This window comes from Canis lupus, chromosome 16, assembly GCF_048164855.1.
Source record: "Canis lupus baileyi chromosome 16, mCanLup2.hap1, whole genome shotgun sequence".
Lineage (NCBI taxonomy): Eukaryota > Metazoa > Chordata > Mammalia > Carnivora > Canidae > Canis > Canis lupus.
This window is the reverse complement of record NC_132853.1, coordinates 34,666,524-34,690,163: the sequence shown is the minus strand read 5'-3', so window position 1 is coordinate 34,690,163 and position 23,640 is coordinate 34,666,524. Positions and strand designations below refer to the sequence as shown.

Here is a 23,640-nt window from a genome sequence, read left to right as displayed (position 1 = left end):
TTCCTGTTGAGGCAGGGGAAGGGTTAACTCCCTGCGGGGTGGGAGTGGGCTAGCAGCCCTGGCTCTCAGAAAACGAATTTCCTGGGGAGAGCTAGCCAGTCAGCCAGCCAGCCGGCAGGCGTCCCCCCTGACGTTGCCGCCTGCCCAGCCAGCAGGAAGGGGTTAACAAGCCTTGCGCTTCCTCCTGTGTCCTGTTACTGCTGAGGCAGACCTGCCCGGCCAGCTGAGCAACTTTCCTCCGAGTGCTGCCTGCCTGCAGGCTGAGCGTCTAAAAGACAAGCAAGCTAGAGGCAGAGCTGCAGCCCGTTCTGGGGACCCTGCTGCCACCCTTCCGAGGGGTCTGCACCTCCTGGGAGAGGGTGGGCATCTCCAGGACGAGGGTCCTTGGTGGATGGCTCTGGGGTCACTCTTGACGCTGTACTGTCCCCCTGCCGCGCGGGTCGGAAGGTCACTGCAGAGGCTGCTCGTGGTCCCAGGGCTGGGGCCAAGGGAGCCTGCACCAGAGGTAAGCTGGCCCCTCCCTGGCAGCGGTGGTACCTCTCATGGAAGGCTTGGGGCTTAGTCTTCATCCCAGGTCCAAGGGAGAGGGGTGAGGAGGACAGTAGAGGATCCCAGAGGCTTCCTGCCTGCAGCCCCAGGGAAGCAGGACTCGGGGGGCTGGCTCCCCACCCTGAAACCCGCATCTTTGGTGGCATCCCCCCACAGAGTCCCATCCTCCTCTGCCCACCCATCCTCCTTAGCTCCACCCCCCATTGCATCTCCAGCCTCAGGGCAACCCCCACCCCATTCCAGGACCCCAGGACACAGCCACCTCAGGGCTGACTTAAGCTTAGAGTTCTAGCTCACACCTGTCCCTGCGCCTCCCTCTGGCAAGAGTTACTCCCTCTCCCTCTGCCCCCTGCCCCGGGGGCTCCCGCTGACCCCAACGGGGCAGGGGCTGGGGCTGCCTCAGCAGACCGGGGGCTCTGCAGGCTGGTGGCACACACACACTTTGGACAAACTCTTGCACGTGACAACGTATCTAGGCTCTCCCCTTGTCCCTGAATCCCCACTCTAGGGATGCCATCTACTTCCTGAGCCTTGACAGTTTCCCTCCCCAGTCCTGGAGCCCATCTCTCCTTTCCCCCTCACCCCCTGAAAGTTCTCCTTGGCATCCTTTATAAAGGAGAGAGCGGATACTTGTGCCACATGGCCTGCCCCCCCAGCCCGCCCCTCCCCACTCTGCCCCATACCCGCCTGCCTCCTCCTCCCCCATATCTCGGAATGAGCCTCTCAGGCTCTGCCTTCTCAGTGTCCTTCCCTCCACCTGATAGGGTCTGGCTCAAGGTCACTGCAGTAATTCCATACCCGCCCGCCCGGGCCTGCCGCTGCCGCCACTGGCTGCTGGGTTTCTGTTTCACTCCCTTTTATTTCTGGGCATATTGTGTTCGATAAAACCCTGGGCTTGTAACACCGCTGGCAGAGCTCCCAGCTGCTCCCTCCCGTGTTCCTTCCTTTTCTCCTCCCTCCCTTCAGAGCTCCCTGGGCCTCACCCTGCCCCCTCGTCCTCCCCACCTTGTCCCTTCTAACTTTAGGGGAGGGAAGTCCAGGCATCTCCCTGGGGCTTCTGATGCCTCCCTTCCCCCAGCTCCAGCGAAGGTGTGCAGAGAAGGCTCCTCCGCTCCCCCTCCTAGAAGGAAAGTCCAGGCAGGGCAGCAGGGTCCGCACGGAGGGCCCCTCCCACTACCCCAGGCTTGGCGGGAGGGCTGGGGAAGCCAGGCTCTGGCAGGGTGGCTGGTGGAGTCAGGATGCCTGACTGGTTCTGCTGGTTTCTGTGGCCAGCACTGGGAGGGGCGGGCACTCCGGGCGGGCTGTGGGGCACAATTATTTCTCATCTTGATTCTTGCCACCCGCCAGCCCACCAGTTGGGGAGGTAAAGACAGATCTGAGTCACCAGTGAGGGGGAGGGCAGGAGTTAAACAAGCGTTGGCTGTGGTATCCCCACAGAAGGCCTGCCAGGCTGGACGGACAGACAGCAGACAGAAGGTAGGCAGCCTTTCAGCCAGCATTCCATCTCCCTGGAGTCCCACGGGATCACCTCCTCTGGGCCCAAGCTCTCCCAGGCACCTGGGCCCCAAAGAAGCCTGCCAAGGCCTGCTGGCTGCTTTGAACTGAGCCCAGGGTTGGCAGGGCTGGGTGGAGGGCAAGTCCAGATGGGGGAGGGCAGGATGAGCAGCTTCTGACTCCTGCTGAGGCCCAGGGCAGAGACCCGAGGCCAGGGGGAGGTGGTGGGGGGAGGCAAAATCTCCATGGGTGGTGGTATTGGTGGGGGTTCACGGGTGGTGTGGAGGTTCTGGGGGTCTAGCGTGTGTGTGTGTGTGTGTGTGTGTGTACCCATACCAGAGGAACGGCCATGGTAGGGGATTCTGGTGTTGGTTTCTGGTGGGGCCCTGGGAGAACCTTTTTCTGTCTTGAACCTGGGTTTGCCTTCCCCAGATGGCCTGGTCCTGAAGCTGTGGAGAGGCCAGCGGGCTGACTCTAGTTCCCCCTCAGATTTGGGGTGCTCAAACCAGCCTTGCCTTCAGGGAGCTTACAATCTAGCTGAGATGGAACCAAAACAATAAAGCAATCAGATGAATTAACGACTAAACCAGTAACCCTGACAATAAGTATCAGATTCGTCTTCTGGAGACCTAGGTGTTTAGTCCCAGCTCGGCCACCTACACGCCGTGTGACTGTGGGCAGGCTGCATCCCATCCCTGACTTCAGTGCTCTTGTGTGTACCACAGAGGCGGCGGGGGCTAGGTCTCTTCGAGAGGCAGGCCCTGCTTCCTGCCTCATACTCCTCTCTGGGCCTCTGGCCTCTCCCAAGTATTCCCTTTGAGCTACCCTTTGTCACCCTGCAGCTTCATCTTCCCTTCAGATCTCTGACCATCACCTCCACTGGGAAGTCTCCCCCGATTTTCCCAGCTTGGGTACTCCTGTACATGCCCATGCTTGATTGAATCATCATCTGTGCCCCTGGAACTGGACTTGTGTGGGCCAGGACTTGTGCTCTGTGCTCAGCACAGTGTTGGGCTCAGAGAAGGCCCCAGGAACTAGGTGTTGAATGAATGAAGGTGTACAAACTAACGCTGTGAGAAATGGGGAGAGTGGGGACCGAGGACCAGAAAGAATGGGTGCTACGCTAGATCCTGGTAACGAAGCATGAGCAGGATAAGCAGGCATCCCTGGGGGTCACTTTTGTGTCTCTCGCTAAGGGCAAGGTGGGCGTGTCCGAGGTAGCTCCTGGCTCACACCAGCTCCGTGAACCTCCCTTCCCCATCTCTGAACGGAGATAATAAGCTCGTCTTTGTAGTGTGACTGTGACAAGCAGCGTGCATGTGAGGCTAGACATGCCTTCTGAATAATATGTAAAATAAGAAAAATAAAAATAAGTGCCTGCCAGCGGTGGCTCCTGGCCGGTGGGGACCTGTGGCCAGGCCTTCCGTTGGTGGCTGAGTGGCTGTCAAGGGGGGCCACTGCCCCTGAGTTCTGTCCCTCTCTCCTGCAGACCCATGTGGAACCCGAGGACGCGGCCGCCCCACTGAGAGTGCGGGGGCCCACCCCTGGAGATCGTGACCTTGAGACGGTGGCCCTCGGCCCTCCACCTCCGGCGGGGGCAGGGGCTGCCCATCTCCAAGTCCCCAGCCATGACGACCTCCGCGCTGCGGCGCCAGGTGAAGAACATTGTGCACAACTACTCGGAGGCAGAGATTAAGGTGCGAGAGGCCACCAGCAATGACCCGTGGGGCCCTCCCAGCTCGCTCATGTCGGAAATCGCCGACCTGACCTTTAACACGGTGGCCTTCGCTGAGGTCATGGGCATGCTGTGGCGGCGGCTGAATGACAGCGGCAAGAACTGGCGGCACGTGTACAAGGCGCTGACGCTGCTGGACTACCTGCTCAAGACGGGCTCCGAGCGGGTGGCCCACCAGTGCCGCGAGAACCTCTACACCATCCAGACGCTCAAGGACTTCCAGTACATCGACCGCGACGGCAAGGACCAGGGCGTCAACGTGCGCGAGAAGGTCAAGCAGGTGATGGCCTTGCTCAAGGACGAGGAGCGCCTCCGGCAGGAGCGCACCCACGCCCTCAAGACCAAGGAGCGCATGGCGCTGGAGGGCACGGGCATTGGCAGCGGGCAGCTGGGGCTCGGCCGCTCTCGAGGTTCCCCGTCCTCCTACAACTGTGAGTGAGCCCCAGGGCCGGGGCGGGGTGCGGCCCTGAGTGTTGGGGGATCCCGAGCATTGAGGGAGACGAGGTGGGGAATGGAGCCCGGGAGGCACACCTGGCTGGCAGAGCAGGTGGGCCGCAAATTAGCACAGACCACAGCGGGATCCTAAGTGCTCCTCGGGGAGCTGTCCAGCGGCAGGCCGGGGCCAGGGTGGCAGATGCACAGGCTCCGCAGTCCCCCAGCGGGGTCGCCCTCGGCACCTTTCCAGCTGAGCAATCTAGACGGTCGCCTCTCTGAATCTCCGTTTCCTCATCTATGAAGTAGGGAAAATCTTATCTGCTCCAGTTGTTGGATGTGAGAATTAGGTGAGGCCAGGCCTAGGAATACCCTTAGCCCAGACACATGGCACAGGGCGCTCCATCGGGGCATCCCTCATGACTCCCTGCTCGAGGGCACTGTCCTTGAAAATGCGGGTGGCTGCAGAGCTCTTCTTGACTCTCCTCCTTGCCCCACTGTGGGCGTCCTGGAGCTGAGGGGTACTCAGGAGGGGCCTCAGTTCATAAAGCCCTAGAGGGTGTGCTGGGGGACCTTGAGAGCTGTGACCCTGACTGCCTGGAACCTCTCATGTTCCTACCTTACTTGATCCCTGGTAGGATGGGACCCCACTGGAAGAGTGCAGGAGGTGGAGTAGGGGACCAGGTTCAAGTCTTACCACAGGACCCTGGCCAGGCAACCCTGGGCTCTTGGCGTGTCTGTAAAGGAGGGACTGGAGACTCTGCTGGGGGTGGAATGGGAAGACACACAAAGCACTGGGCAGCATGCTGCCTGGCCCCCTAGAGCCCTCAGCTGCCAGTTGTTTCCTTCCTCCTCTGTTTCCCTCTCTGAGCCTTAGCTTCCTGATGAGGCAGGGGGAGGGGAGTGGCACGGGCACCTCTGTGGTTAAAGAAGCCACAATGGTCGGTGGTCGTTGCAGCCTCCTCATCATCCCCCCGCTACACCTCCGACTTGGAGCAGGCCCGGCCCCAGACATCAGGAGAAGAGGAGCTGCAGCTGCAGCTGGCTCTAGCCATGAGCCGGGAGGAGGCTGAGAAGGTAAGGCACCTGGGGCACAGCTAGGCATGGCACTGGGGGTGAGGGGAGCCTGGAGGGAGGCAGGAAAGGTGCCCTGATGCCCCACACCCTTGACTCCTAGGGTCCTCTCCTCTGGGCCCCCAGACCTCAGTCCAGCTCCCAAGGACAGCATAGGGCCTGTCCTTGTGCCCGCGAGTGTTTTGGCAGGGATTGCCTCCCTGCTTCCAGTCTCCTCTGGCTGGGCCTAGAAAGGGCAGTGAGTACTAGTGGGTTGAGGGTATGTGTGTGTCTTCCAGGTGCACTGTGGGAAGTAGTGAGTGTGCTGGGAGACACCGAGATTCGCTGCCCCCACAACCCCTGCCACCAGCTGTCCTTCTAGGGGGCAGGAGTAGCCCCTCTGACATCATCTTCTCTGCCACCACTTCTTTGGATCCATGTAGGATGGGCAGGAAGCAGCTGGGCCTCACACAGCAGGACATGGGGGCACTCAGGGGACCCAGAAGAAAAGGATTAATCTCCTAGATTTTGAAACTGGTCGCAAATCCAGGCAGGCAGGCACATTCACCTTGCTGCCTGGAAGCAGGCTGCTCACACCCACTAGCGTGGGCACTTCTCTCTCCCCTCGGGAGTGGGAGCACTGGGCCCTGTTCACTCCTGTCTTCCCCCCTCACAGCCGGTTCCCCCAGCCTCCCACAGGGATGAGGATCTGCAGCTGCAGCTGGCTCTGCGTCTGAGCCGGCAGGAGCATGAGAAGGTAGCGGCTGAGCCTCCTGTGCTGGTGCAGGTGTAGGTGCTGGTGCAGGTGCTGGTGCAGGTGCTGGGACAGGTGCAGGTGCTAGGGCAGGTGCTGGTGCAGGTGTTGGTGCAGGTGCTGGTACAGGTGCTACATAGGCACTAACCAGGCTCCTCCTGCTTCGCCCAGTGGTCCTGCCGTGCCTAACCTCTCTCACACACTCTTCTCAACTCCAGCTCCAGTCCTCCCAAGTCCAGCCTGGGCCGCTCATGCTGTCCTCACTCCTCTTGCCTTCTGCAGGAGGTGAGGTCCTGGCGGGGAGATGACTCCCCTGTAGCCAATGGCGCTGGGGCCGCTGTCCACCGTTGGCAAGACAAAGAGCCAGAGAGAGAAGAGAGAAAGGAGGAGGAGAAGCTGAAAACCAGCCAGGTAGGGAGGGGCTGCGGTGCATGGACTGAGCCTGTGACACGAACCAGATTGGTATCCGTAGCAGTTAGAACCCCACTTTGTATATAATTAGCGCTGTTTAAGCATTTATTCAACAAGAATGGGAGTGGAGGGGGTGCGGTAGCCCCCAGTTCCAGACCGCATGGGCTGATGCCCGAGCAAAGTGGGATGCAAAGAATCCTGATCTGAGGTCCCTGGACTTGGGTTCTGGATTTGCTGTCACTCTGACTTGGGCATATCACTATGGTGGCCTCCGTTTCCTTTTGTTGGACAGCTCCACCTCTCGTATTCTAGGGCTATGTGATGCTGTGGATCTAGTTGAGGGGGAAGCGGGCTCAGGCACATGGTCCAGACAATATCTTGGGCTCATACACATACTTTCCAAAAATACGGGGGTGGGTAGCTACTTGGAACAAAGCCATCCTCCAAAGCAGTGCATGCTACCCCTAGGATGTCTCTGTCTCCTTTCTGCCATGTTCAACAGTGGCTAATTTCTGACCTAGGAAGGCAGACTTGTCATAAAATCTGTCTTCTACCACCAATGGGCGGAGGATCAGGACAACTGAGGAAGGGGTCAGGCAGGCCTGGGTTTATCCCAGCTCTGCCTCTCCCCAACTGTGCAATTTCATGCATGCATCTCCCCTCTCGGGGCCTCAGCTGATGCATCTGTAAAATGGGCACACCACTACCTGTACTATCTACTGCACAGGGTTGTTATGAAAGTCAGGTACTAAATGGATGAGGAACCATTTTATAAACTGCAAAGCACTGTACAGAGGCGAGGGATCATTAGCAGATGTTTGTAAATGAACAAAGGAGAGAATGAGCTGGACTGAGGAAGATAGGCCAGGGACCGCCCTTCCTCTGGTCTCACCCACTTCTGAGCCATGGCTGCCTCTCCCACTCCGCAGTCCTCCATCCTGGACTTGGCAGACATCTTCGCACCCACCCCGGCCCCGCCCTCCACTCACTGCTCCGCTGACCCATGGGACATCCCAGGTGGGCACGCAGGGCTGCAAGAGGTTCCCAGGCTGGTCCCAGAAAGCCCCTTCCTTTCCACCACTTGCTGGCGCCCCCTCCCCATAGCTAGGGGCCACTGGGCAAGTCACTTACCCCTCTGAACCTCAGCTTCCTCTGGGACATGGGGTTGTAGTAAGGGATGGGAGAGAATGTCTGAAGAGCCCAGCTCATGGAAAACACAAGAGATGTTCTCTCGTTTCCCCTGGTCACCCTGGCTTTCCCGTCCCAGCCCATCCCTGACTGGGAAGTGGCCTGATCTGCCCATGCCTGGGAGTCCACGCTCCTGGCACAACTTGCTCAATATGGGCTCCAGCTTGCTGGGTGGGTCCTGAATCAACATCCCATCTGTGAAATGGGACCCTTGCATCCCAACTTGGTCTGGGTAACTGGGAAGGGCCCTGGACTGGGTGTAAAGGTGGGTCTGAGGTCATGTCTGTGCTGTTCCTGTTTTAGGTCTCAGGCCGAACACAGAGCCCAGTGGCTCCTCCTGGGGACCTTCTACAGACCCCTGGTCTCCTGTCCCTTCAGGAAGCACCCTGTCCAGAAGCCAGCCCTGGGACTTGCCCCCTATGCTCTCCTCCTCTGAGCCCTGGGGCCGGACCCCAGTGCTGCCTGCCAGACCCCCTTCCACAGACCTCTGGGCACAGAGCTCCCCCCATCACAAGCTCCCCAGCACTGGGGCTGACCCTTGGGGGGCCTCAGGGGAGACCTCCAATGCACCTGGTAAGCAGAGGGCCAGACAGTGTGGGTGAGGCGCTGGAGGACTTCTGGGTCCCCTCCCTCCAGTGCCAAGGGGCAGCATGTCCTGTCTATGTTAAGAGGGCTGCTTGCCCGAAAGGGGTCAGACCAGTGACTGCACACCCACCTTTTTGCCAACCTACCTCCTCTCCCTCTTCCTCCTTGGCCAGCTCTAGGTGGTACCTCACCCTTTGACCCATTTGCCAAACCTCCAGGACCCACAGAGACCAAGGAGGCGCCAGAGTGTGCCCAGGCCCTGCCCTCTGGGAAGCCCAGCAGTCCTGTGGGTAAGGAGGCAGGGGATGATATAGCTCTGGGGAATGAAGGGCCCACCCAGAGGTGACCTCTGTCCTCTCTTCCCACAGAGTGACCATTCCCTCTCCCTACCAATGCGTTCTATCTCTGTTCCAGAGCTGGACCTGTTTGGAGACCCCATCCCCAGTTCCAAGCAAAATGGCACCAAGGAGCCAGACGCCTTTGACCTGAGTGCACTGGGGGAAGTGCTAACCCAGCCCAGCAAGGAGGCCCGAGCATGCCGGACCCCTGAGTCTTTCCTGGGCCCTTCAGCCTCCTCTTTGGTCAATCTTGATTCATTAGTCAAGGCGCCCCAGGCTGCAAAGACCCGAAACCCCTTCCTGACAGGTAGGACACTCCCGTGTCCCCGCTGGGTCTCCACACTGCGGGCCGCCTGCTTTTCTCCATCACTCCTTTCGGAGCCCAGCTCCTGCCCTAAAAACCTTCTCTAAAAACCTACTCTTCTCTATCCCTGAGACCCCAGATCTTGCCTCCCCCTCCATTTAGGGCTGCGCGCCCTGGCGCGCTCCAAGCTCCCCACCCGCTCTCGCCCCGCAGGTCTCAGCGCTCCATCCCCCACCAACCCGTTCGGCGGGGGCGAGCAGGGCAGGCCGACCCTGAATCAGATGCGCACCGGGTCGCCGGCGCTGGGCTTTCCCGCCAGCGGGCCAGTCGGGGCGCCCTTGGGCTCCATGACCTACAGCGCCTCCCTGCCCCTCCCGCTCAGCAGCGTGCCGGCCGGCGTGACCCTCCCCGCCTCGGTCAGCGTCTTCCCGCAGGCGGGAGCCTTCACGCCGCCGCCCGCCAGCCTGCCGCAGCCGCTGCTGCCCACGTCGGGCTCCGCGGGGCCGCTCCAGCCACCCCCGCAGGCCGGCGGCACCAACCCCTTCCTCTGAGCGCAGCCCCGCCCCGCACGCCCGGGCCGGCGCCTGCGCCTGCGCCTGCGCACGAGGACCCGCCCCCGGGGCGGGGCGGGGCGGGGCGGGGCTGCCACCAGGCCCCGCCCCCGGGAGCCCGGACCGGCTGAGGCTCCGCCCCCCGGCCGGCCCGGGCGCCCCTCCGCTCCGCAGCTCCTGGAGCTTGAGACCCGCGCCTTCCCGGGGCCGAGAGCACGCCCGCGTGGTAGGGACTGGAGCCCGCCTCCTCGGCTCCACCAAGTGGACTTCCTGCGAGGCGTGGCGGCTGGACCGGGACCACCGCGCGAATCGCCGGCTGCGGCGGAAACAAGTGCTCCACGGTGTGGGGCAAGAGATGCTCCCACCTGCCGTACATCCCACAGCCTGGCACCTGCGCTTCCAGACGCTCCCCAAGCTCTCACTCGTTCTCTCATTTCATTTTACCGTGGATCAGCCCTGGGGATGATCTAATGGCAGGGAACAATAGACAGTTGTTCCCATTCGTTGCCACTCATTCTGTGCTAAGCACTTTAGACAGATTATTTAATTTAACCCTTGCAACAACCCTCTGAGGTAGATAATACTATTCCCACTCAAGACTGGCTACATAATTTGTGGGGCCTAGTGCGAAATGAAGAGGCAGGGCCCTTCTTCCAAATTAAGAATTTCAAAATGGAGGCAGCAGAGCATTAAACCAAGTGCATAGCCCTTGGTCCTGCTGTCATGTTATAGGTGAGGAAACAGGCTCAGAGAGGCTAAGTGGCACGCTCAAAGTCACAAAGCTAGCACGGATTGGGACTGGGATTCAGAAAATCTGACTCCACAGCCTTGTGCTCCCAGGCTGGGCCCCCGGTTTCATTTACAAATATTGACCTGCAGCGACCAAAGTGTTCCACTCACCGGGGAGGAATCCAAGAATTGCTAAGCCCACAACCTCCAGGAACTCAGAACTCAGTGGGGAGACAAAACCGGTACTGGAGCCCTTGTGCTCCTTTGTTTTACTGAGTCACTTTAAATCTGGTTCTACCCTTTCCCCGCCCCCTTCCTTCGTTGCCAGGGCAAGAAATTCTATCTCAGGCCTGCTGAGAGAGCCTGACCCCTTCTGGGGGCTTATGTAGGGTCTGAGAAACAAAGGTAAGGGGGCAGGGCCCAGTACCTTATCCTAGGGCCACCATGGACCCTCCATTCCTTTTCTTCCACCACTGGACACTAATTTGTCCTCAGGGCTCAGACTCTGGCCCTGTAGTAGCCCTGCTCCCAGCCCCCACTCCCTTCTGGGTCACTGAGGGAAAATAGCCTTCTATAGAGCAGAAACGCCAAAGTGGAGGGAGGATACGATGCTGTTCTCTTTCTTAAGTGGAAGGAGGATGTGGCAAAAGGAGCTACTTTGGTTTGGGTTGGTTTTTTTTTTTTTTTCCTTTTTTTTTTTTGGAAGGAGGGAGTCCTACTATGGCTGTTACAGGCAGGACCAACAAGAGCTCCTACTTAGGAATTAGACCAACAGAGCTCACAACTCTGCTCCAAGATTTGCACTCAATAATAATAATAATAATAATCACTTAGTAATAAGTGGTTATGCTCCCTGACCTTGAGTAAATTACTTAACCTCTCTATGACTCTGCCTCCATTTCCTTACTTGTCAAGTGGGAACAAGAGTTCCTTCCTTAGGAGATTGCTATGTGGCTCCTCCCATGCAGTGTCCTTTTGGCCCAGGGCCCACCCTCTTCAGAGACTCCCGTGAGCAATGAGCCCGTCATACCCTCATTCCTGGTCTTGCCAGGCAGCACCCAGAATCCAGCCCCCGTCTGTCTTCTGTCACACACACCTGGGAGGTTTCCATCCTTCCTGGTAGCTCACCCACCAGTCACCCCTCCCCTATCTGGGCCCTCCTCTTCTAAGCTGGCTCTCCCTTGTGGACTTTTTCTGAGGACCCCCAAGGGATGCTGCTTGACCCCCACAAAGAAGAGGTGGGTAGCCTTATTTCCCCATAGCTCCTTCTGGACCATTTTCCTCCTCTAAGAGCCTCCTTCTTGGAGGCTGGAGTCCCTGGGTTGTCCTGCCTCCTCTGCCTGGGGCTGTGCTCCACCTCATTCTCACCATGCTTGCCCTCTTGGCTCACAATCTCCTCACCCAGATCTTCCTTAACCCCACCTGACTCCATTAATCAGAAAGATGACCTTGACCTCTCAGCTACCCTTACCCATGGTCACGCTTTTGGGCTCGTCATCACCCAAATTCCTTCACATTCCAGGCAGGCTTCCTGTTCTCTGATCTTAATCTCATTCCTTCCAGGGAGCATCTACCAGACCCTCTGGCCTGCTGACCTTTCTGCCACCACCCCAACCTTCTCAGAGATCTCTTCTCTCCTTGACGTCATCAATTGCTTTCTGTCAACCAAGTCCTTCTCCTTGATATTTATCATAATTAGCCTCATCTATCTTGAAAGTCTTTCCATCTTTCCCCTCACTTCAAGCACCCATGCCACCTCTCTCTATCCCCTTTCTTTCCCTTCCTCCTGACCCACTCCAGTTGGCTTCTGCTGTCAGCCCCACCTCACTTGAACACTGTCTGCCAAGTTCAGCCAATGACTCCCGTGTTGCTGAAGTCATTTGACCTTTTTCTGTCCCATCTCACTTGGCTTTTCCAGAATCTGACCGTGAGGACCCTTCCTCTTTGCAACTCTCTGTCCGTTTGCCTTTGGGACACCACCCTCTCCTGGTGTTCCCTTGACCCTCCTGTGATTCTCTGTCTGTGTCTTTCATGGGTGCGCTCCTGAGTTCCTTGAGCCCAGACCTGAGCTTGCTCCTCTCATTGCTCCCTGGATGGTCCCTGCCATGCCTGCACTGTCTACACACTGAACCCTCCCCGCTGCCCCAATTCCTCCTACAAACCTCTCCTCTGTTCCAGAGCCATGTTCTCCCCACACATATATCTCAATGGCACCTCAAACCAACATGTCCAAAAATGACCTCTCGAGCTCCCACCTGAGCCTCTCCATGCCCCCTCCTCAGCAAATGGCCTCACCGTCCAGCATAAGCCCTACTCTGCAAACCAGTCTTGACATCTTCCTTTCCCTCACTGCCAATCCTGAGGATGCCTTCTCCTCTACAGGCCTCCAGACCCTTCTCACTACTTCCACTTCCACCTGGTGCAAACCTCCACCATCTCCTCTGGGTCCTGCCACAGCCTCCTAACCAATCCTGCTTCTTCCACTCTTGCCCATTCTCCACTTAGAAGCCAGAGGGACCTTTCCAAAGTGCACAGTCACTTCCCTGACCAAAGCCCTTGAACATCTTTGTTCTCTCATCAACAACCAAAACTCCTACTCACAGTTCATGAGTCCCTCCAGGACCTGGACAATTGCCCTCCTCCAAACTCACGTCATCTCCTATGTCTCTTTCCTTTGCTCTCTGCCCTGCAGCCATGCCTGCCTTCCGTAGTTCTTCAGCCCTGACTCACTGCTATGCCCAGGGCCTTTGCACATCAGTTCCGCCTGCTTCCCCAGCACCCCCCCGACACCCTCTCTCAGGACCCCGTGCTCTCGTTCTTCCATGGCTGCTACACAAATGTGATTTCCTCAGGGAAGCCTCTCCTGCGTCGCCTCTCCCACCAGATCAGGTTCCTTGTTTTAGTCATGACACTTCTCACAGTGGGTGGTTGTACATTCGTGTGTGTGTGTGTGTGTGTGTGTGTGTGTCTGTCTGTCAGATTAAATTCTGTCTCCTTCAACAGACTGTGTGCAACATAGGGGCAGGAGCCTGGTCTCTCTCCACCCACCATTGTACCTAAGCAGAGCACCTGGCAGGCAGTAGGCACTCAATAAATATTGGCTGAATGTAGTAAATGAGATAAGTGTGGAAAGTATATGATAGGACACAGAGCTGGCTTGTCGTTATTATTCAGGGAAGCCTTCCTGGAGTGGGTGGGATGTGCCCAGGATCTTTAAATGGAAAGGCAGAGTCAAAGCTCTCTGGCTGGGTGGGCCTGGAGGATACATGCCTTCTGCTCGAGCCTCGCTTCTCTGTCTCTCTCTTAAAAAAAAAAAAAATGTTATTTATTTATTCATAAGAGACACTCACAGAGAGAGGCATAGAAACAGGCTCCATGCAGGGAGCCCCATGCAGGACTCGATCCCAGGACCCCGGGATCACGCCCCCCCGCCGAAGGCAGGCGCTCAACCACTGAGTCACCCAGGGGTCCCTCCAGCCTCATTTCTCATTTGTACAATGGGCAAGGGTTGGACAAAATGACCTAAGGCTCTGGCATCCAATGGCCCTGACATCCTCCCAGCCCTGCATGTTCTTCTCACGAGGCGTGACTGTCCCGCGGGCAGCCGGTTTAGGCCTAGCGGAGCCCAGCGGAGCCCAGCGGAGCGCAGCCGGCCCCCTCCGTGCCCAGACCCGGGCCTCCCAAGGCCGCGCCGTCCGGCCTGCGATCCCACGCTCGGCCACCGGGCGGCGCGCGGAGACCGGCCACGCGGCGGCGGGAGGCCCGGCCCGGTGGGTGCCCTGGCCCGCCCCTCGCAGCCTGGGCCTCCCTCCCGGTCCGCAGCGTCCGCGCCTTGGCCGCCCGCAGCCGTGCTGGGTGCCCGGGCCTGGCTGGGCCGCGGCCTCCTGCTGCCCCGCGCCGCGCGGGGCCTCCCCGCCCGCCGCCGGTAAGGGCCGGTGAGTGGGCCGAGCCGCGAGCCCGAGGGGCCCGGGACCGCTTGTCGCATCACAGTGCTGGTCCCCAGCACGCCGCGCCACCCTTACTGCTCCCGCGACCTGGCCCAGACTGTACCGCCCCCTCTTCCCCAACCCCTCATCCCCCTCATCCCGCATCCGACTCCCCGCCTTCCTGCTGCAGGGCCAGCTCCCCGGAATTCTCCTGACACCACCTCCGGGAAGCCTTACTTGGACCCCAGTGCCAGGCCATGTTCCTTATCCAGGGGCACCCTGGGCTGACCTGTCCCAATCCTTATGGGTGGAGGGGCCTGTCATTTAGGTCTGCCCCGCAGTGCCAGGTTCCCAGGCTGGGACCCCTGAGATCTGAGCCAGTTTCTGACTCCCTGGGGGTGCTGGGGGGGTCTGGCCTTATGGAAGGGCCCAGGGGGTGAATGTTGAGTGAGAGGGCCCCCTGTATCGATTTTCCTGTCATTGCCCCTCCAGTTCTTGCCCTGTCCAGCCACCAGCAGCAGACAGCCTCCTGCCCAGGTCACTAACCCAGGCCGGCCAGAGAGACACCTGCCAGTGCAGACACCATGGGGAGGGGCCCCGTGAGGGGGAAAGAATGGAGACTGAAGTTCCATTCTGCCCATTGTGACTCACTCTGACCTCACAGTCATCATCCTTCCCACCGCCAGGTCCGAGAGGCTGGGGGAGACTAACCTGGCAGGGATCCCCCAATGAGCCACCTTTCTTCACCCCCCCAAAAACAAAAGGGGGAGCACAAAGGCCGCGGTCTCCCCCGTGGTTCAGAAAGGTGGGTTGGGCCTGGAGCAGGGGGCTCCAGGAGAGGGGCCGGGGGGGCAGGGGGAGTGCTGTGGGCCTCCGTGGTGGGCCTGGGCTGGGGGGAGGCGGGTGGCAAGCTGTCACTGACACACCTGCCCACACCAGGGGCAGCTCCTCCCGGGACAAGGACCGCAGTGCGACAGTCAGCAGTTCAGTACCCATGCCTATTGGAGGGAAGGGAAGCCGGACCAACTGCTCCCCATCCGTACCCCAGAAGGTCCCCAACCGCCTGATCAATGAGAAGTCACCGTACCTCCTGCAACATGCCTACAACCCTGTGGACTGGTGAGTACCACTCCTGAAGCTCTTCCCTCCCCGACCTCCTAAACCTCCCTCTCCCTGCCCCCCTCCCTCTGGGGGTATCAGAGCTCTCAGCCCCTCCTACACCCCTTCTCCCCCACCCTCACCCCCATCCTGGGGTCAGCCAGTGAAGCCCAACCCTGCCGGTCTAGGTACCCCTGGGGACAGGAAGCTTTTGACAAGGCCAGGAAAGAAAACAAGCCAATTTTCCTTTCAGGTAACGTACCCCACTTCCCTGGGATGGGAGGAAGGGGGCGGTAGTGGACAGGGGAAGGGTCCTCTGGGCCTGGAGCCTCCCAGGAAACCTCTAACCAATCACTGGTTATCACCACCACTACCACCACCACCGGTCCACCGTGGCCCCGTTCCAGTGGGGTACTCCACCTGTCACTGGTGCCACATGATGGAGGAGGAATCCTTCCAGAATGAGGAGATTGGCCACCTGCTCAATGAGGACTTTGTCAGCGTGAAGGTAGACCGAGAGGAGAGGCCAGATGTGGACAAGGTGTACATGACCTTCGTGCAAGTAAGTAGTCTTCCCCATATGGGGGTGGGGGTGTTCTGAGCACAGGGGGCCGCTCCCCTCACCCTCGTCCTCTCTCTGCCAGGCCACCAGCAGTGGTGGGGGCTGGCCGATGAATGTGTGGTTGACTCCCAACCTCCAGCCCTTTGTGGGGGGCACCTACTTTCCCCCCGAGGATGGCTTGACCCGAGTTGGCTTCCGCACAGTGTTGCTGAGGATACGGGAGCAGGTGGGTGTGCTCCCAGGGAGTGGAGATGCGTGGGGGAGTGGGAGTCCAGGGCAAGGACCCCCCCCACTGGATGCTGACCTCTGGGTCTGCCCCTGCCTCCTACAGTGGAAGCAGAACAAGAACACCCTGCTGGAGAACAGCCAGCGTGTCACCACAGCCCTCCTGGCCCGCTCAGAGATCAGCATGGGTGACCGGCAGGTGCCACCATCCGCCGCCACCATGAACAGCCGCTGCTTCCAACAGCTGGATGAGGGCTATGACGAGGAGTATGGTGGCTTTGCTGAGGCCCCCAAGTTCCCCACGCCGGGTCCGTGCCCCCCATCCCTGCCTTCCCCGCTCCCATCCCAGCCCTCCGATGCCTGTGATGCCTATCTGGGCCGATCTCTTCTGACCTCTGGCTTGGTCATTAACCACCTGCTCTGGCTGACCAGAGCTGCTCTGACTCACTCCCCACCCCTGCCTGCCAGGAGCTCTCTGGTGAAGTCCTAACTTCTGATCTGAGCAGCAGCCCTATGACACTGACCTGGAGAGCGATCCTCTGTCCTCTGTGTTGACCACTGACCTCCTAACCTCCAGCGTGTCCAGGGAGACAGCCTGTTGAGTGAACTCCTAACCCCAGCCTGGCCAAAGGCCTCCTGATCACCCAAATCTCTGCGCCCCTACCCTAAGTCCCCCATCCTCTCACGTGACTGTTCTTGATGCTCACAGTGATCCTGAACTTCCTGTTCTCCTACTGGCTCAGCCATAGACTAACCCAAGATGGCTCTCGGGCCCAACAGATGGCCTTGCACACCCTGAAAATGATGGCTAACGGGGGCATCCGAGACCATGTGGGACAGGTGAGGGGAGGCATTCCCTGGAGGGGGCAGCAGGAGGTAGTGGGGTGGGGGCAGAATCTGGGGTCAGCCTCGAGCCCCATGTCCTGCCCGGCACAGGGCTTCCATCGCTACTCCACGGACCGCCAGTGGCATATCCCCCACTTTGAGAAGATGCTGTATGACCAGGCACAGCTTGCAGTGGCCTATTCACAAGCCTTCCAGGTGACCCCTGAACCCAGCCTAGAGCAAAGACACTTAGCCTGTCCCCCTACCTCTGGCTGCCCTTCTAAGGCTTGGGGACTTGTAGCTGCCCCCTTGACTTCACCCTTAATCCCCTCCCGTATGCCCAGGCTCTCTCCCCACCCTCCTGGGAGAATGGTGACAGCCCTCTCTGTACCCAGGCCACCCAGAGACCTCTGTTTACAGACCTCCCTCCTCCCACCTCAGATCTCTGGTGACGAGTTCTACTCCGATGTTGCCAAAGGCATCCTGCAGTACGTGGCTCGGAACCTGAGTCATCGGGTGTGTGTCCACTGAGGCAGGCGGGCCTGGCGGCAGGAGGGCTCGGGGCCTCAGCCGCCCTGAAGGCAGGGGCCAGCCAACTCTCCTCTTCCCACAGTCTGGAGGCTTCTACAGCGCTGAGGACGCAGACTCACCCCCAGAGCGGGGCATGCGGCCCAGAGAGGGGGCCTTCTATGTGTGGACGGTCAAGGAGGTCCAGAACCTCCTTCCTGAGCCTGTGCTGGACGCCACCGAGCCCCTGACCTCGGGCCAGCTCCTCATGAAGCACTACGGGCTCACAGAGGCTGGCAACATCAGCCCCAGTCAGGTGAGGATGCTGGGCTGTCCGGGATGGAGGGGCCCTGAAGCCAGCAGGCCAGGTGACGCCCTCTCACCAGGGCTGTTTTCCTCAGGACCCCAAGGGGGAGCTGCAGGGCCAGAATGTGCTGACCGTCCGCTATTCGCTGGAACTGACCGCTGCCCGCTTTGGCCTGGACGTAGATGCCGTCCGGACCTTGCTCAATACGGGGTTGGAGAAGCTCTTTCAGGCCCGGAAACATCGGCCAAAGCCACACCTGGACAGCAAGATGCTGGCCGCCTGGAACGGTGGGGTGGCCATGTCTGCGGCCTGATCCTGTTGACAGATTTTATCCTTCAAGAGGCCCCTCCTATCTGTCAGGCACCTGCTAGATATCAGTTCTCCCTTTATCGGGTTTATCATTCCCAATTTACAAATGAGCCAATCGAGGCTTAAAGAGCCGAAGTGACCCACCCTAGGTCACACTCAGGAGCCAGGAGTTCTTACCCACTGCTCCAGAGAGGTGTCGGGGGCTTGGAGGGTCAGGGCGGACATACCTGGAAGGGTCCAGCTGGCTTCTCCTGAAGTGTCTAGTGTCTCCTCCCTCCAGGACTGATGGTGTCTGGCTATGCTGTGACTGGGGCTGTCCTGGGCCAGGAGAGGCTGATCAACTATGCCATCAATGGTGCCAAGTTCCTGAAGCGGCATATGTTTGATGTGGCCAGTGGGCGCCTGATGCGGACGTGCTATGCAGGCCCTGGGGGAACTGTGGAGCACAGGTCAGGGCCAGGACAGCTTGGGAAGGCCGGTCTCCCTGGGCATCGCGGACCTATCTCCGTCCCTCTCCCTCCCTCCTGGTAGGCGCCAATCCCTGCTCTTCCATTTGCTGGCTATGAGCTCTAACCTTCCCTGAGCCCAGTTACTCATCCAGGAAGTGGGCTAAAGGTACCCACCAAGAGATAGATCTTAAAGGCTAAATGAAAGGGCAGGTAGAGGGCCTCCTCTGGGAAAGCCTCTCTCCCTCGGCCTGTCCGCAGCCCCTTCCCTAATGCCTGTCCCCACAGCAACCCACCCTGCTGGGGCTTTCTGGAGGACTATGCCTTTGTAGTGCGGGGCCTACTGGACCTGTACGAAGCTTCGCAGGAGAGCTCATGGCTCGAGTGGGCTCTGCGGCTGCAGGACACGCAGGACAGGCTTTTCTGGGACTCCCAAGGCGGTGGCTACTTCTGCAGTGAGGCTGAGCTAGGGGCTGGCCTGCCCCTGCGTCTGAAGGACGGTCAGTGGTGGGTGTGGGGCTGACCTCGACCCAGTTAAGGCTTGGGTTCCCTGGGGGAGGCATAAGCGCAGCGTGGTGGTAAAGAGCCAGCCTGGGTTCACATCTCCACCAATTATTTGTTCACCAATTGACTTGGAGTTGGTCTTATTATATTCCAGAGCCTGTTTCCTAATGCATGAAACAGAGCTAGCATTGGTACTAACTTACAGGTGGATACAGAGATGGATCGAGCTATTCCACGAACACACTTGGCAGCAGTAACTGGGTGCTTGGATTCATAGATCATTCAAGGTTTACCCTCACAAAATACAATGTAGCAGGGGAAACAACTAATAAATAGTAATGACCACTACAAAAGTGCACGCACAGATGGGTAGTTACAACAGGAGCGTCATAGAGTAGTGGCGCCTGGCCCCTTGCATTTTAGTACTGCTCACCATTACCTGACACATCTGGTATGTTAATGGTGCCCCCCCCCCCAAAATGTAAGCATCTTGGGAGCAAGACTTTTCTTCTTTTCCTTCTGCATCATCCCCAGTGCCTAGCATAGGCCTGGTACATTAGCAGGTGCTCCACAAATGTTAGCTGAAGGAATGAAAGGACCCTGCTGGAGAACAACAGTGGGACCTAACTCTGTGAGGGGGATGGACTCAAACCCGGGACAAGCATCACTTAGCCAACAACTCTGAGAAGCCTGGAGGATGGGGGATGGGACGGAGGCTAGTGGAGGGGAGGCGCCCTCTTAGGCCAAGCTGGGTCCCTGCAGGGTCTTATAGGCCTGGCAAGTAGTGAAAATCTCTGAAGGGTTTTAAGTAGGTCGTGGGCTGGTCCGGTGAGGTTCTAGGAATATCATTCTGACTGCAGGTGGACAAAAGGCCCTTCCGAAGGGGGGCAGGGGAAACCGGGTGACTAGTCAGGAGGCCATCAGTGGCATTCAGTCCCAGCGAGGGTGGGCAAATGCTGCGGAAAAGCTGGAAGTACAAGATGGGTAGAAGTGGTGAGATTTAGGTCTACTCTGGCCATGGACCCAGCAGACTGGGTGGATTAGAAGTGGGAAGTAGGGGAAAGGTGGGGAGCGGCAAGGATGATGGCACTCTGGTTGAGCAGCTGAGCAGCTGTGTAGCTGGATTGAGGAGTCCATAGATGGGGGAGCCGGGGGACCAAATGTTCAGCCCCGTGCCAAGTGGCTGAGAGAGCAAGAGGTCAGCAAGTGCCGGGCATCAGAGCTGGGGCAGGATTGGGCCGGGGTGGACTCTTTCCCATCCCATCCCCATCCGCCACCACTGTGGTCACTGTCCTGGGGCTGGGTCCCGGGACCCTGTGACTGACCCTTACTACCCCCTCCACCCTGTCCCCTGCAGACCAGGATGGCGCAGAGCCCAGTGCCAACTCTGTGTCGGCCCACAACCTGCTTCGGATGCACGGCTTTACGGGTCACAAAGACTGGATGGACAAGTGTGTGTGTCTCTTGACTGCCTTCTCCGAGCGCATGCGCCGTGTCCCTGTGGCATTGCCAGAGATGGTCCGCGCCCTCTCAGCCCACCAGCAGACCCTCAAGCAGGTGTGTGGGGGTGAGGGCACTCATGCTAGGACCCGGGGGAGGGGAGAGGAAGGGATCGGGGGCTGGGGGCATGGGGTGGGGCTCCTGGAGCTGTCCCCCAGAGCTCAGGTCTGTGAGTGTGTGGCCGTCGAGGAGTGTGTGCAGGTGTCTCCATGGGAATATCCATACGAGCTGCTCTAGGCAGTGGAGGTATCCAAGTGAGTGTGCATCTGAGGGGCCAGGCCTCTGGCCTGGGTAAATGATTGTGTGAGCGCCTGCTACTGGGGTACTCAGAGCAGAGAGGGCAGGAGGCAGGGGCTAGAGATGGGTCCCTGCGGTTGGTGAAGTGTTTCTCTGTCTCTGTATCTGTGTGGTTGGGGCTGCCATTGTGTGGGCAGGCATGTGCTTATCTGTGTGCAAATCCCTATTTACATTATTGCTGGGTGTGCATGTCTAAATATGTGTGCCTCTGGAGGTGTGTGACTGTGCATCTGCATGCCTGCCGAGTGTGTGCTAGTGTGTTCACCAGTATGTATGTGCCATGTTCAGATTTGCCCTGATTATATTTGCATGTTTACCTGCACACCTCTGCTTCTATGTGTATGTGTGTGTGTGTTGTGTGCTGATGTCTGCACCTGTGGGTGCGTCTCCCTGGGTTTGTATCCCACTGCTGTGTAGGATACCATCACTTTATGTGTTCTTATGTACGTGCGTCCATGTTCCCACTTGCTGAGCTTGAATCCGAGGCAGCCTCCTGGCAGCTGGTCTGGAGGATGCTCAGCTGCATCCCTGTTCCTTCCTGGGGCTATAGTGCAGAGTGGAGGGAACAGGGAACCCCTGGTAGGTCTGGATCCAGCTCCCCACCCCTGCTCCTGGAGTTACCTCTCTGTTCTGGCCAGATCGTGATCTGTGGAGATCCCCAGGCCAAGGATACCAAGGCTCTGCTGCAGTGTGTCCACTCCATCTACATCCCTAACAAGGTTAGAGTTTGTGAGCCCTGCCCCAGCCTCCCAACTCTCCTGCCTGGGGGCCCCCCTGCCCCTCTGCAGCTCTCCACTATCCCCTCCTCTGGTGGCCCCAGGAGAGGAAAACCACTGTGGGCCCTGCCAGTGTCCCAGTAGCCCCCAGGTGACTGTCTACTTTTCTGCTACCACAGGTGCTGATCCTGGCCAACGGGGACCCCTCCAGTTTCCTGTCCCGCCAGCTGCCTTTCCTGAGTACCTTGCGGCGGCTGGAAGACCGGGCCACGGCCTACGTGTGTGAGGACCAAGCTTGCTCAATGCCCATCACGGAGCCCTGCGAGTTACGGAAACTGTTACACCAATGACTTCCTCGACCGTGTCAGGCAGGGGCAGGAGGCCGAGCTTCCCAGCTGGCCGGAGACTCAGGCCCAGTAGGGCCCTGTGCATGCTGTGGCCATCCCTGGGCGCCCTGTCACCAGACGCCCTCGGCCATCCTCACCATCCCCCCCATGGGCACCCACTCACCCTGGAATAAACCTAACAGCATCCCGTGGGAACCTTGGGGCCTCAGCCTTGCTTGTGTGTGTGTTGGGGGGGACCTCTAGCTGACGCCTCTGCCTTCTCCAATTCCTTCTTCACCTTCAGAGGTCTCTGGGCTGACACTGCCCCAGTCTGTGGTCATTGCAGCTTGAATGAAGCTCAGGGTAGGGGAGCCTGTAATGCCTGCCAGGGCTGGGGGTTGGGGTGCAGCCTTGCCCTGGAGAAGGGATATAGGCTGAGCCTGGCCTTCAGCGGGGTTAGGAAAGGATCCTGACCTCCCCTTCCCCCTGTCTCCTGTTCTAAGCTGGGGAAAAGGAAGGGGATGTTTTATATGAGCGTTTATTTTTCAGGAATGATGACATTTGCATATGCTTCGGTACATCATGGGAGCTGTTGTTCTTTGGACCAGGGATGTTTATTTTGGGATGTCCATTTAGCTGCTCCCCCTTACCCCAGGATGGAACCAAGGCCCCCTACAGGAGGTCATATCGTCCATGCCCCCGCTTTCATACCAACCAGTCCAAGGAGGGTTCTCTTTCATTTGGAACATATATTGGGTTGGAAATTCTTCTCCAAATCTGAGTCCTTCCTGCTGGAGGGAAAGATGATACTCTTCTGTGTCCTCCTCCAGTCCCTTCAGATGCTCCCGAGCCCTGTCCTTGACCTCTGCATCTTCACAGACCCCCAGAAACCCCATCTAGCTTCCACCGCTGGGATGGCACTGGGAAGCGTGCTTTGGGAAGGGCAGGTGTAGTGGGATGGGGCTGACAGGCAGGGAAAGGGGAAGGAGCTGTCTCCCTCCCCGTACCCTTGAGGGGGATCTGCTGAGCCTGGGTACCCTTGAAGTCCCAGAGCCAAGCAGTACGGCCAGCCAGAAGAAGCTGCTAGAGATGACACCCAAATGGGGCCACTGCTTGTGGAGATGTCAGCAGTGGGCAGGAACAGGAGACTGAAGTGTCCCTGCAAGTTCTGCACATGGTCACACACTGCCACACATGGTCAGGGGACCAGGCTCAGCTTTGACTGGGCAGCTGGGCCCTCGGTGCAAGCCACCGGCCCATCTGGAGAGGATTAGGGCTCCAGCCAACAAGGTCAGGTGGCCCTTTTCTGGCTGGAGCCTGCTCAGCCCCAAGCAGGAAGTCCAAGGCCTGGGCAAGTGGAGCCAGGTCTGGGAGGCGGCGAGGAGGGAGGGTGGAGCCGGGGAAGCACAGGTGGCCTTTTTGGCTGCCCCAGCCCTGGCTCTGGAAAACCTAGGCAGTCTGCAAAACCCTCTGTCTCTGTTTCATTGACCCTCAAGAATGAGGTGGCAAGACAGGTACCTCTGGCCTCCTATGGATGGATACTCAAGGCCCAGAGAGATCAAAGACTGGCCTGAGACCACTCAGCATATCTGGTTCTTTCCGTGGTCTTCGGGGGACAATAAAAATCACTGAGCCTTCCTCTTCCCCCAGGAGGTAGAGGCACGGCTGTGAAAGGGGATGCATTTGGTGTCTCCTACCCCTCTAGCCAGTCTTCCTTCTGCTCTGTGTCCTCTTTCCCTTCCCCTGCTAACGGGATTCTGTAATCAGTTCAAAGGAAGGAGTTAGGGCCTGAAAGAGTTAGGCTTGCGGGAGAGCTAGCATTTTCTGACTAGGGCAAAGCTGAACATCAGTCTTGCTCGGATAGGGGCTTTTACATCTGCCACCTCTCTTCCCTTGGCCAGTCCCTCTTGCGTGTGGTCCTTTCTCTGCCAGCAAGGCTGTCCTGGAGGAGCTGGGAGCTGGCGCCAGT

The 23,640-nt window shown here is 58.8% G+C and overlaps 2 protein-coding genes across 5 annotated transcripts; both read left to right on the top strand.

Annotated features, from left to right (window-relative positions):
- Positions 1–136: 136 nt before the first annotated feature.
- On the top strand, positions 137–9,412 carry EPN3 (epsin 3). 2 transcript variants are annotated; one of them, XM_072780099.1, is made up of 10 exons: positions 137–505; positions 3,533–4,209; positions 5,169–5,287; positions 5,940–6,020; positions 6,300–6,428; positions 7,358–7,445; positions 7,920–8,189; positions 8,420–8,491; positions 8,616–8,846; positions 9,057–9,412. In XM_072780099.1, the coding sequence occupies exons 2-10, from the start codon at positions 3,672–3,674 to the stop codon at positions 9,392–9,394; spliced, it is 1,866 nt and encodes a 621-aa protein (XP_072636200.1). In that variant the 5' UTR covers positions 137–505; positions 3,533–3,671; the 3' UTR covers positions 9,395–9,412. The 2 variants fall into 2 exon arrangements, with proteins under 2 accessions (XP_072636200.1, XP_072636199.1); XM_072780098.1 differs by having other exon boundaries at positions 143–505; positions 8,375–8,491; positions 9,057–9,409.
- A 5,284-nt stretch (positions 9,413–14,696) lies between these two features.
- SPATA20 (spermatogenesis associated 20) lies at positions 14,697–21,887 on the top strand. Of its 3 annotated transcripts, none has more exons than XM_072780096.1 (16): positions 14,697–14,854; positions 14,989–15,168; positions 15,336–15,400; positions 15,555–15,709; positions 15,792–15,935; positions 16,041–16,242; positions 16,644–16,774; positions 16,871–16,975; positions 17,201–17,275; positions 17,373–17,582; positions 17,668–17,860; positions 18,163–18,331; positions 18,617–18,828; positions 20,190–20,389; positions 21,268–21,348; positions 21,525–21,887. In XM_072780096.1, the coding sequence occupies exons 1-16, from the start codon at positions 14,778–14,780 to the stop codon at positions 21,693–21,695; spliced, it is 2,370 nt and encodes a 789-aa protein (XP_072636197.1). In that variant the 5' UTR covers positions 14,697–14,777; the 3' UTR covers positions 21,696–21,887. The 3 variants fall into 3 exon arrangements, with proteins under 3 accessions (XP_072636197.1, XP_072636196.1, XP_072636198.1); XM_072780095.1 differs by having other exon boundaries at positions 17,180–17,275; XM_072780097.1 differs by lacking the exon at positions 17,201–17,275.
- Positions 21,888–23,640: the final 1,753 nt, after the last annotated feature.

Excerpts from the sequence above, each read along its gene's own strand:
- EPN3 (XM_072780098.1), top strand. The coding sequence starts at position 3,672 with ATGACGACCTCCGCGCTGCGGCGCCAGGTGAAGAACATTGTGCACAAC. Across the intron at positions 5,288-5,939 it reads GCCGGGAGGAGGCTGAGAAG|CCGGTTCCCCCAGCCTCCCA; the intron begins GTAAGGCACCTG and ends CCCCCCTCACAG. Across the intron at positions 7,446-7,919 it reads TGACCCATGGGACATCCCAG|GTCTCAGGCCGAACACAGAG; the intron begins GTGGGCACGCAG and ends TTCCTGTTTTAG.
- SPATA20 (XM_072780095.1), top strand. The coding sequence starts at position 14,778 with ATGAGCCACCTTTCTTCACCCCCCCAAAAACAAAAGGGGGAGCACAAA. Across the intron at positions 15,710-15,791 it reads TGTACATGACCTTCGTGCAA|GCCACCAGCAGTGGTGGGGG; the intron begins GTAAGTAGTCTT and ends TCTCTCTGCCAG. Across the intron at positions 16,976-17,179 it reads CCTATTCACAAGCCTTCCAG|ACCTCCCTCCTCCCACCTCA; the intron begins GTGACCCCTGAA and ends CTCTGTTTACAG.